The following is a 13321-nucleotide window of genomic DNA, read 5'->3' as shown; positions in this document are numbered from 1 at the left end:
GCTGACCTGCTCCCCACCTCAGAATAAAAGGATTCTTCCAAGGGTCTCTGAGGAAAGAGTGTTCCCTTGGCTAAACCACACAGTCAATCTTTACTTTTAAAAAATAAATGTCACACTGTCTCTTCCACGTTAACAGAACCATGCAGAAGTGAGGGTTATGTACCTTGGACAGCTCATCTCATTTTGGATCTCATGATAAACAGGAAAATAAATAATTGTCCCCTTGCAATACTGGATGTGCTGCAATTTCTCACTTTAAAGGTCAAATGCCCACATCCACATATGCTTCTCTTAAAACAAATATTATTATTAAATGACAGAATGCCAGAAAAGTTTATCTCTGCCAACCAGGATACTGAAGGTGCCTTCTGTTGTAACTGTGATCATATGAGGAACAACCATTGGTTCATGTTGTGTCACGCCAAAACATGAAGGTTATAAAAGTGGCAGCGATTTTGCATCCTCTCCAACCACTGGGACACCTTCAGTTTCTATGGAATAAAGGTCTTGAGAGTCAACAAGATGAATCTTCTGCTGTTCAGTCTTGTCCTTGGTCTGCTTTCTGCCAGTCAAGGTGAAGCTCAGGGAGATGCCTCACAGGTACCAAGGGCATTTGAACGGTTGTCCAGGCTTGGGAGGAGATCTTAGCGTGTATCGATGTGAGTGTCCTTTTAGAGGTTTGGTCATGTGGACTGCTAGTCTAGCCATTTCTCTGCAACTGAAAAATTGCTCCATTCACTGGAGCAATGCACTCTACACCTGCTGTTTGTGATGTCTGTATCATCTCTACCATCCATTCATTGGCTCTCATGTATGTTCACTACTCTTGTAAAACGGAAGGAAGATCACCCAGCTGTTGGATTAGGGCTCTTGCATTTGACAAGATAGCTCAAGCTATCTTGGTAATACCTCAATTATTTCCTTTATCTAACATGAGTTTTCACAAGATTTTATGCCTAGGGCTGTGTTCATAAAGATAGGTAACTTCTGCTAAGTGAAAGGGCAGGGAAACTCCTGAGGGATGATGTTGGGCAGAATTTACAGAGATGGACTAAGATTTCTGAAGGGAATTTACTTTTAGTTTACAGGAAGATGGTTAACCCATTACACGGCAGCCAATAACATAGAGAAGATCACTGAGGGCGCGCCATTCCACGCTTTCATGCGTTACCTTGAGTTTGATGAAGAAAATGGCACAATACTGATGCACTTTTATGTCAAGTAAGTAAAAATCACCCAAAAGGAAAACACCTGTAAACCCCAGCCTGAGGGAGGGTGTCTCTTCCCTGTCTGCAGGGAGCTGTCTGGGTGGTAGAGGAAGACTCCCTGAGCTGTGGGGCTGGGCAAGGTCTGTGAGCTTTGGGGAGGGTAGTTCCACCATGAGCCTCCAGGGAATGTCCTGAAAATTCTGCTTAGAGGGAGCACCCAGAAGGACCACTGGCCTCAACTCATTAATGTAGAGGGACACGGCAGAGGGGAGAGGCTCATGTCCTTGAGCCCACAGTCCCCACCAGGGCCTTGCCCCATTCCTGCAGAATTTGTAAGAGATGGTTCCCACTGAGCACAGAAGTGACATCAAGGGGAGTGTGCCCAGTGAGCTCTGCCCTCAGGCACAGGAGGTGCACGCCAGGCCTCCCTGTCCATCACCAACTCCTGGAACTTCTCAAACTCGTCCATTGAGTCGGTGATGCAATCCAACATCTCATCCTCTGTCGTCCCCTTCTCTTCCTGCCCTCAATCTTTTCCTGATTCAGGGTCTTTTCCAAGGAGTCAGTTCTTTGCATCAGGTGGCCAGAGTATTCGAGTTTCAGCTTCAGCATGACTCTTTCCAATGAATATTCAGGACTGATTTCCTTTAGGATGGACTGCTTGGGTCTCCTTGCAGTCCTAGGGACTCTCAAGAGACTTCTGCAACACCACATTTCAAAAGCATGAATACTTTGGCACTCAGCTTTCTTTAGAGTCCAAGCCTCACATCCATGTATGACTACTGGAAAAACCATAGCCTTGACTAGATTGACCTCTGTTGGCCAAGCAATGTCTCTGCTTTTCAATATGCTGTCTAGCTTGGTCATAACTTTCCTTCCAAGGAGTAACCATCTTTTAATTTCATAGCTGCAATCACCATCTGCAATGATTTAGGAGCCCCGAAAAATAAAGTCAGCCACTGTTTCCACTGTTTCCCCCTCTATCGGCCATGAAGTGATGGTACTGAATGCCATGAACTTAGTTTTCTGAATGTTGAGCTTTAAGCCAACTTTTTCACTCTCCTCTTCCACTTTCATCAAGGAACTTTCATTTAGTTCCTCTTCACTTTCTGCCATAAGGGTGGTATCAGTTGCATATCTGAGATGATTGATATTTCTCCCAGCAATCTTGATTCCAGCTCGTGCTTCTTCCAACCCAGTGTTTCTCATGATGTACTCTGCATATAAGTTAAGTTATCATGGTGACGATATGCAGCCTTGACGTACTCCTTTTACTATTTGGAACCAGTCTGTTGTTCCACGTCCAGTTCTAACTGTTGCTTCCTGACCTGCATACAGATTTCTCAAGAGGCAAGTCAGGTGGTCTGGTATTCTCATCTCTTTCAGAATTTCCCACCGTTTATTGGGATCCACACAGTCAAAGGTGTTGGCATAGTCAATAAAAGAGAAGTAGACGTTTTTCTGGAACTCTCTTGCTTTTGTGATGATCTAATGGATGTTGGCCATTTGATCTCTGGTTCCTCTGCCTTTTTAAAGTCCAGCTTGATCATCTGGAAGTTCAGAGTTCATGTACAGTTGAAGCCTGGCTTGGAGAACTGTGAGCATTACTTTGCTAGCATGTGAGATGAGTGCAATTGTGCAGCAGTTTGAACATTCTTTGGCATTGCCTTTCTTTGGGATTGGAATGAAAATTGCCATTTTTTAGTCCTGTGGCCACTAGTGAGTCTTCCAAATTTTCTGTCATATTGAGTGCAGTTCTTTCACAGCATCATCTTTTAGGATTTGAAATAGCTCAACTGGAATTCCATCACCTCCACTAGCTTTGTTCATCGTGATGTTTCCTAAGGCCCACTTGACTTCATATTCCAGGATGTCTGGCTCTAGGTGAGTGATCACACCATCGTGATTATCTGGGTCGTGAGGATCTTTTTTGTACAGTTTTTCTGTGTACTCTTGCCACGTCTCCTTAATATCATCTGCTTCTGTTATGCCCATACCATTTCTGTCCTTTATTGAGCCCATCTTTGCATGAATATTCCCTTGATAGCCCTTATTTTCTTAAAGAAATCTCTAGCCTTTCCCATTGTACTGTTTTCCTCTATTTCTTTGCATTGATCGCTGGGGAAGGCTTTCTTATCTCTCCTTGCTATTCTCTGGAATTCTGCATCCAAATGGGAACATCTTTCCTTTTCTCCTTTGCTCTTTGCTTCTCTTCTTTTCACAGCTATTTGTAGGCCTCCTCAGACAGAATTTTGCTTTCATCTTTCAGTCTCCTATCTTTTTGCCTTTTCATACTGTCTTTTTCTTCATTCATCATTAAATGTCTACCCCTAGAGCCATAGGTAAGAGCAGATCTGCATTTTGTAAACTTTTCTGGCTCTTCACGTGAGAAAAGTATATACACTATGAATCATTTCCCCCACCTTCTATCACTCAGCACAATGTTTAAAACAGTTATCAGTGTCTGCATATGCAAGGAATCACATATTCACACCAAATGAAAGGAGTTTGTCTGCCCAGATAAAATTTTGTGTATTTGAAGTTATATTGGATAATTGTTGTATTCCAACTTTGTGGATGTTTTTCAGTGATTTCAATGCATTTCAATTCTGTAATGACTAAGAGGGCTTCCCTGATAGCTCAGTTGGTAAACAAACAAAACAAACAAACAAACAAACAAAACCTACCTGCAATGCAGGAGACCCAGATTCAGTCTCTGGGTTTGCAAATTCCCCTGGAGAAGGAAATAGCAACCCACTCCAGTCTTCTTGCCTGGAGAATCCCACGGACAGAGGAGGAGACTGGTGGGCTACTGGCCATGGGGTCGCAGAGAGTGGGACACCACTGAGTGAGAAACACTTTCACTTTCATTGTCTAATGAATCACTTTCTGGGTTGTGACAACGCCCAAGGTTTGCCAAGATGGCTATGCCTCTCAGTTTTCAGAAACTATATATATAAAGGAAAAGTTCATTCTTTTTCTTTCTTCCTAAAATTCTGGATTTCTCCATGTTTACTGGCTGTAAACATAACCTGTTTGTATCTGCAGGTTATCTTTGCAACTACTCGTCAGATTTAGTTTGTAGAAAAACCATCCTTGTCACTTGAATGTGACTGGATCTGAGACAACATATTTTGTCTTTTGAAGGTCAGATTGTTCACCAGCACTGAGGTGATACCTGACACATATTCTTGGGTGTCATACAGAAAAAATCCTAATTATACATCAACTTTTTATTATCTTAATCAACCAACTTGAATTTTTTTTTTTTTAAGGGAGAATGGAGAATGCATAGAAAAATATGCCTCAGGCACAAAGGAAGAAAACTTTTATGCTGTGGACTGTAAGTATGAATGTTTCTCTGGAAAGAGTACATGCAGGTAGAAATCTTGGTCTCAATTTTTTTCAATAACCCCATACACCTGAATTCTACTCCTACTAAAAATCAGAGGTCAGGGAGTGGAACGTCTCCCTTCAATGGAGTGTACCCAAATGAGACCAGATCCAGACATCCTAGACTGTGAAGTTAAGAGGACCTTACGAAGCATTATATAAAAAATGCTAGTAGAGGTGACAGAATTCAAGCTCTGCTCTTTAAAATCCTAAACAATAATGCTGTTAAAGGGCTGCAAGCAATGTGTCAGCAACTTTGGAAAACTTGGCCGTGGCCACAGAACTGGAAAAATCAGTTTCCGTCTCAATCACAAAGAAGGAAAATGACAAAGAATGTTCAAACTACCACACCATTGTGCTCATTTCTCATGTGAGCAAGGTAGTGGTAAAAATGCTACAAGTTAATCTTCAGTGGTACATGATCAGACAACTTCCAGCCGTATAAGCATGATTTAGAAAAGGCAGATGAACCGGATCAAATTGTCAACATTCACTGGGTCATGGAGAAAACAAGGCAATTCTGGAAAAAAATAATTTTTTTTCTGGCTTCATTGACTATGGTAAAGCTTTTGACTGTGTGCATCACAACAAAGTGTGGAAAATTCTAAAAGATATGGGAATACCAGATTGCCTTACCTGGCTCCAGAGAAAACTGTATGTGGATCAGTCAGCAACCATGAGAACTGGACGTGGAACAACAGACTGGTTCCAAATTGGGAAAAGAGTACAAGATATCCTCATGCAGCTTCTATGACTTACATGCAGAGCATGTCATGCTAAACACCAGACTGGATGAATGACAAGCTGGAATCAAGATTGCTGGCAGAAATATCAACAGCATCAGATACACAGATGATACCACTTTAATGGAAGAAAGTGAGGAGGAACTAAAGAGTCTCATGATGACAGTGAAAGAGGAGACTGAAAAAGCTGGTCTGAAACTCAACATTCAAAAACACGAAGATCATGGCATCTGGTCCCCTCACTTTACGGCAAATAGAAAGTGGAAAGAGTGGAAGCACTGACAGGTTTTATCTTCTTGGGCTCCAAAATAACTGCGGATTGTGACTGCATCCACGAAATTAAAGATAATTTGTATTTGGAAGGCAAGCTATGACAACCCAAGAAAGCTTTTTAAAATGCAAAGACATCACTTTGCCAACAAAGATCCATTTACTCAACAGTATTTTTTTTTTTGGTCTAGTTATGTATGGATTTGAAGGTTAGACCATAAAGAAGGCTGAGAACCAAAGAACTGATGCTTTTGAAAGGTGGTGCTGGAGAACACTCTTGGGAGTCCCTTGCACTGCAAGGAGATCAAATCAGTCCATTCTAAAGGAAATTAGTTCTGAATATTCATTGGAAGGACTGATGCTGAAGCTGAAGTTCCAGTACGTTGGCCACCTGATGTGAAGAACTGACACACTGGAAAAGACCTTGATGTTGGGAAAGTTTGAAGGCAGGAGGAGAAGGGGATGACAAGAGGATTAGATGGTCAGATGGCATCATCGACTCAAAAGACATGAATCTGAGCAAATTCTGGAAGATCGTGGAGGACTGAGGAAGTTGGTGTGATACAGTTCATAGGGTCATGGAGAGTCAGACATGACATAGTGATTAAATATCAACAAGAACAATGTTACTAAGCATGAGTGTATAATTTATATTTTGTAGGGTTCTCACAGATAATTTATAACAGGCTTATGAACTGAGGTCTCGGGGTCTATCTTGAGGTGGCACATTAGTGCCATTCACTCTTTAAAAACAATTTTATAATATCTTGATCCATTCAAGGTGACATGCATGAACTCAAGGAAATCATTGTGAGTTCAACCATAAAGGCAGCTTCTATACAAAGCAGTGGGTTTGCTGGCTAGCTTTGTATCTCTGAGCTCTTTATAATGGCCCTAAATAACCTTATTATTTTCACATGGCCTAAGGGAAACATGTTTGATTAAAATTTAAACACAGCAATATGTGATTACAATCCTTGCCTAAACTAAGTAGTCACACACTACATATGTGAGAGCCACAAATTAGTAAAATTCATGCCTAAAATATTTCCCCAACTTTGATCGATAACTTCTGATATTTGAGGTTTTCTAAATTATGCTTTCATTTTTTCTTATTCCCACTATATGGTTTCCTTTGGCTGAATCATGAATGCTTCCACTGTCTTTACTCTTCTCCATTTTTGCAACCCTTTTTAGCTTGATTTTTATCCAGTGACTAAACAAGTGAGACAAAAGAAGTGCAAGACTTCTTAGAAGTTCTCTTGGGGACCAACCATTGCAGCCTTCAGGTTTGTTTGGGGGACTGTAAATTGTACCCACATCAGACCCAGTACCAGCAGTGGCCTTGATGGTGACCTGATGCCCAGAAGATAGGTTTCCTCTCACTGTCCCATCCCTTCATGAACATCACAGTCAATTCAGTGATGTTGCTATGCCCACCTTGATGAAGCCATGGTGAACCACAGGTGGTCCCTGACAATCTGAGGACATGCATAGTCTCATTTAAGCTGTCCCAACGTGAGCAAGGCTGGTGGACTCAGCGTGGCCTTGGGAAAATTGCATATTCTTGTCAGGGCTCTGAGACTCTGAAGCTGCCAGAGTCCAGCTCCAGCAGCCAGGAATTCAGCCTCAAAGGGTGAACAGTGTTGGCGAGAAGCAAGACAACATCTGTTTTCTTGGACTTCCTATTGATTTCAAGTTTAAGATTCTCTTTTATACTTTTACAAAAACATTAGGTCAGAGGTTTGACATTTTTAGTTCCCCCTGACCCAGATTTATTATCTCCATAAATCGTTATTGTCCTTCAAACAGAGTTCCTGCTTCAGCGATTCTCTCCGAATCAGCTTTACCATCTATTATCTACTTCCTCTTATGTGTCCTATAGTTAACTTGTGGTTACGTTGTAACTCATGCTTCATTCCTCAGTTTATTTCTTATCTTTCTAAATCCTGTTTGTCCTTAACATCCTGAGCTCACTATCTCTTAAAAAGTCTTCTAGCTATAGTATCTCTAAAATTCCTAACCTGTATAAGCTATAGTAAAATATGCTAACATTACAACATTCCTTAAATCTTCAACTTCTAACTATTTTAATTATTTCTAAGCCCTAAATTCAGTAAACTCCTTTGCCATAAATATTTTCCTCACAAATAGGCTTCAGATATCAATCCCTCCAATGGACTCAAGCTGCGGCCTATGTGCTCATCCTGGAATGCTCTTTTGTGAAAGTCCTTGAAGAAATGTCAGTGACTAACTTTATGAATTATTTTCTGAGCACAGCTGCAGAAGGCTTTGCACCTTCTCATGCTCCTCTCAAGAACAATAAGCACCTTAATATTTCTTTTTAGTCAATTCAGCTGAGGAGAGGAAAAAACAAGTCAGAATCACAAGGCCTAACTCCTTCATCCTGGGTCCGTGCCTGCGGGACAAAGAGAGGGGGGTTGGGGCCATGCCTCCATTTTGTCAGTAATGCCTAATGTGGCTCCTGACATCAAGCTGCTTTGGCTGCCTATTTTTTTTCCCCAAGCACACTAATAATTTTCAGTGTTACAGAGACTGAGCAAAGGTGTTTGCATGCTTCGGGAACACAGATGGGCATTTTTACATTCCATGTTGCTGAGTGATCACAGGAAGGTGAGGTGGAGGCCAGGAGAGAGATAATGGACATAGAGAGTGTAGTGTGACACAGAGTAGGTCAGAGATGCTTCTTGTCCAGACACTTTGGGCAGAGTGGATGGGCAGGACAGAAAGGAGGGGCAGCGTTCCAGGTGGGGAAGGAGGTCACCTCTAGGTGGTCAGTGCCTACATCAAAAGGTTGCCTGGCCTGTGCACGCAGTCAGGAAGGTAATGAACACAAGTTAGGTTGATTTTTGTCCTGAGAAACCAATTCCATTGGCTGGGGTAACAGAAATACAAAGAATTTTTGAACCTGGATTTGATAATATGTGTACGTTGTTTAAAACACTCTTGGGGACTTCCCTGGTGGTCCAGGGGATAAGAATCTGCCAGCCAGGGCAGGAGACATTGGTTCAATCCCTAATCCGAGAAGACCCCACACGCCTTGGGGCAACTAAGCTCATGCACCACAATTACTGGTCCTGCACTCTAGAACCCCGAGTTGCAAGTACTGAACCCCACGCATTCCAGAGCCTGTGCTCAGTAACAAGAGAAGCCACTGCAATGAGAGGCCCGCACACCACAGCTAGACTGTACTCCACAGTCACCACAAGTGGAGAAAGCCCACAGGCAGCAGGGAAGACTCAGCAAGTGAAAAAACAAAGCAGAAAAAGAATCTGTGGGGCTCATTAGAACACACGTTCTAGAAAGCATCTTGGTAAGACAGCAAGGAGTGACTGGTTAATGGTAGGAAAAGGTGAGGATGAGGAAGATTCGTTCCTCCTTTCCTTGCCATGGTTAACGGTAGCATTCTGTGCATGCATGGAGTGAGTGGGTCCATACACAATGGACCATTCTTCATGCCCGCTGTGTGCCACCATAATCTAACTGACAATAAGTTAAGGCAGGGCTGTTTGTATGTTTTCTCTCTCTCACAGACTCGGGTCAAAATCAAGTTCAACTCATTAGTGGGGACGAGAACACTCTCATAGTGTATAATGTCAACGTGGATGAAGATGGCAGGGAGACAGAAATAGTGGGATTATTTGGTAGGTATGACATCCTAAAATCCTACTGGTATGCTAATGTTATATGTCCATTGACAGGACTTTCATTCAGAATATCAAGAGGTGCTGACAGTATTCAGGGTGTAAGGCCTGCATCTTTATGCTCATCGAATTAAGGATCCTAGAAGGTAATCTACCAAGAAACAGGAGATCATAGGCTGCAGAATATCACATCATCAGACACTTCAAAATGATTCCTATCTGTTGAAATTTTAAAAATGAAGTTATACTAGAATCATTTTTTAATATTTTATGTTGAATATAGAATATTAAATGTTGAAATATTTAATATTTCAACTGATTTCATCCATGGCTATAGTGAGACTGACTTTACTTCATTTTTAAATTTTTATGTATTTTTTAATTGAAAGATAGCTGCTTTACTGAATTGTGTTGTTTTCTGTCAAACATCAACATGAATCACCCATAGGTATACATGTGCTTGTGTGAAAGTTGCTCAGTCGTGTCTGATTCTTTACGACCCCATGGACTATACAGAACATGGAATTCTTCAGGCCAGAATACTGGAGTGGGTAGCCTTTCCCTTCTCCAGGGTATCTTCCCAACTCAGGGATCAAAACCAGGTCTCCCGCATTGCATGAGGAATCTTTACCAGCAGAGCTGCAAGGGAAGCCCATAGGTATACATATGTCCCCTCCCTTTGCAACCTCCCTCCCATCTCCCTCCCCATCCCACCCCTCTAGGTTGATGCAGAGCCCCTGTTGGAGTTCCCTGAGATATACAGCAATTTCCCATTTTCTATCTATTTTACATATGGTCATGTAAGTTTCCATGTCACTCTCTCCATACGTCTCACAGTCTCCTCCCCTCTTCCCATGCCCATAAGTCTGTTCTCTATGACTGTTTTTCCACTGATGCCCTGAAAATAAGTTCATTATCAGTACCATCTTTCTAGATTCCTTATATATGCAGGTTCTATATGTATGTTTTATACAATATCAGTTTTCTGATGTACTCTAAGTCTTGGAACAGACGCTTACAAGATAAATCTTTGTCCTTTGTCATGTTTCAAATGCATTCTTCTTATGAACACTGACATCACTCCCTCAAGTAAACATGCAGAGCATTGAGAGCTGTGTGTGCCATGGGGACAACAGGTGTCTATTTCAGAAAAGGTTATCGGGTAGAACGGTAGGTTCACGAAAGAGTAAATCACCCCCTAGGATTAAGTGCAAAGTGGTGAATGTGTCCGTGGAAGGGGAGAAGCTTGTTTCCTATTAGCTGGGTCTAGAAACAGATATGAGTGGCAGGTACATATATGAGGAAGCTGTAAGAAGCAAGTAGGTTCCGTATTAGGATGAACTCAGCCCCAATTTCTTGGAGATGATGGCAAGTCTTTGTCATCCAGCTCCTGATGCTGAGGGGTAGGGTGTCCTACTCACCAAGTTGGACTGGGGTCAATTCTTAAGACAAAAAGCATACATCTGTGTCGTGGCAACCATTTGAAGGTCTTAGATTATACAAGTGAACATCTGATTGGCACGTTCCATTGCTTGTTCTGTAGATTCAGGAATATCCAAGGGTTCCCGGGGGTCAAAAATTCTTCTTTTTGCACGGTGATTTTACAGGTCTATCAGATGATGTTGATCCGAATCGCATAGAAGAGTTCAAAAACGTGGTGAGAGAAAAAGGTATTCCAGAAGAAAATATCCGGAATTTCATCTACAATGGTAACGGAATTATACTTTTTTCCCCTACCATACCATTCACCTGGTATGTAAATATCAGGAAACAAATCAACTTATTCAAAATGTCTTCTTGCACAAGAAATCTCTTTTAAGATCCATTATTTTAAAAAAAGGAAGAAAGAACAAAACGTTGGCGATGCTGGGAATGTTAGTAATCGGTGGCTGTTTTATCTCTCCAATTTTGTTTTTCCCCAGACAACTGTCCACGGGAGTGAGAAGCTGTGACTCTGACTCCTTTGTAAGTAAACGTGGTCCGTTATTAACAGTGACTCCTCCAGATGAAGCAATAAGGACACACTGTTATTTAATGTGCGTGAAATGTTTGTCCCAACAATTTAAACATGTCAATAACGAATTTTTTGTTCCATAATTTTGCTGCTCTTGAGCCATATTAAATTGCAAACAGTTTGGTTTATTAACGCTGAGTAGCTGTGGTGAGAAAGTCTTCTCCTGCAGGAATTTTGCAGACCAGAATCATCAGAAAGAAGCAGGAATACACATGAGTAGGTGGAAACTGTTAGTGTTCGCAATCCGTCCTGAACTTGCAGTTGTCCCCACACAAACCTCCTCTGGGAGAATCGGTATTAAAGAAAGCCCTGCTCGAAGCAGGGCTTCCCTGATAACTCAGTTGGTATAGAATCTGGCTGCAATGCAGGAGAACCCGGTTCAAATCCTGAGTCATGAAGATCTGCTGGAGACGAGAAAGGCTACCCACTCCAGTATTCTTGGGCTTCCCTTGTGGCTCAGCTGGGGAGACTTGGGTTTGATTCCTGGGTTGGGAAGATGCCTTGGAAAAGGGAAAAGTTTCTCCAGTATTCTTGCCTGGAGCATCTCCATGGACAGAGGAACCTGGTGGGCTCTAGTGCATGGGGTCACGAAGAGTTGGACATGACTGAGTAACTTTCACTTTCGCATAGATACCACTTCTGCTTGGATTCTGAAACACGACACGGATGAACTTTTTTACCAAACAGAAACAGACTCACAGACATGGAGAACAGACTTGTGGTTGCCAAGTGGGAGGGGGTTGGGAAGAGAAGGACTGGGAGACTTGAGGTTGAAAAGTGAAAGTGAAAGAAAGGTTCGTTGCTCAGTCATGTCGGGCTTTCTGCGACCCCATGGTACTTAGCCCTCCAAGCTCCTCTGTCCATGGGATTCTCCAGGCAAAAATCCTGGCGTGGGTCCATTCCCTTCTATACAGGATCTTACGAACACAGGGATCAAACCTGGGGTCCCCTGACTTGCAGGCAGATCCATAATGTCTGAGAAGTTTGGGGTTAGTAGATGGAAACTATTATATACAGGATGGATAGAGAACAGGGTCCAACTGCATAGCACAGTGGACTATACTCAATACTCTATAAAACCTAAATGGGAAAACAATCTGAAAGAGAATAGATACTAACCTTGTATGTATAATCACTTGGCTGTACACCTGAAATTAATGCAATGTTGATAACCAGCTGTGCTCTAATACTAAAAAAAGTAAAAAAAAAAAAAAAAATTCTTAAGGACCCAAAAAACAAAAGTTGCAGGGTTAGAGTTGTCTGCTCCAAATACAGAGCCTGAACATCTTTAGATGAAGCACCACCATGTACATGCATTGTGAAATCATAACTCATAGAATCAATCTGAAATGGGAAATCTCCAACCATATGTACATCCTGGGGACAATTCCACAGGAAACCTGCCGTCACAGAAATGTGCAGTGTTGAGGTTCACCTGGAATTGGATATTGGATCAGCTACCAAGTCCCTGTTCCCTGGATAGCCTACTGAGGCTCACCCCTGTCAACCATCACACAGTTGACTCAACTAAACCTTTGGTTCTCTTTTATTCACCTATATAAAGAGTCACTGAGACCAGGCACGTCCTCTTGTCCATGGAATCAAGATCAACAACACGAAGACGACTTTCCTGGTTCCTGATTAACATGATCCTGCTCTCTTCACACTCACACTCCTTCTCCCATCTCATCGCTCCTTGTCACTAAATCATGTCCTGGTTTGTGTTATTTGATTGCTGAGGGTTTAAATAAATGGTAAATATCTGCCCTGCACATGCATGTCTGTGCAAAGGTCACCTCATTTAAAACACACAAATGCCCACATTAAGTGTCCAGGAAACTGTGCCTTTCATAGGACAGGTATTCATCAGAGACAATCTTTATGAAGGTTTGGTAGACATGCCCTCAGGTGTCCAGGGAAGAGGGAGAAACTAGACTAAAGCATCGTGGGGCAGAGTTATGGATCCTCCACCGTACGGGCTTCTCTGATGGCTCAGATGGTAAAGAGTCTGCCTGCAATGCAGACGAC

The 13321-nt window shown here is 42.2% G+C and overlaps 1 protein-coding gene across 2 annotated transcripts in view; it reads left to right on the top strand.

Moving 5' to 3' along the window:
* The window catches only part of LOC133242162 (odorant-binding protein-like), a 38670-nt gene extending 25605 nt beyond the window's left edge, over positions 1-13065 (top strand). The window contains exons 5-7 of one of the 2 annotated variants that reach the window (XM_061408227.1): positions 10887-10988; positions 11202-11244; positions 12858-13065. In XM_061408227.1, the coding sequence (XP_061264211.1) occupies positions 10887-10988; positions 11202-11221 (122 nt within the window). In that variant the 3' untranslated portion in view covers positions 11222-11244; positions 12858-13065. The remainder of the gene's footprint in view (positions 1-10886; positions 10989-11201; positions 11245-12857) is intronic. The other variant, XM_061408228.1, reaches the window with a different exon arrangement.
* Positions 13066-13321: the final 256 nt, after the last annotated feature.

Source organism: Bos javanicus, chromosome X (genome assembly GCF_032452875.1).
Source record: "Bos javanicus breed banteng chromosome X, ARS-OSU_banteng_1.0, whole genome shotgun sequence".
Taxonomy (NCBI): Eukaryota; Metazoa; Chordata; class Mammalia; order Artiodactyla; family Bovidae; genus Bos; species Bos javanicus.
The sequence above is the reverse complement of the archived record's forward strand: the minus strand, read 5'-3'. Positions and strand labels throughout refer to the sequence as shown.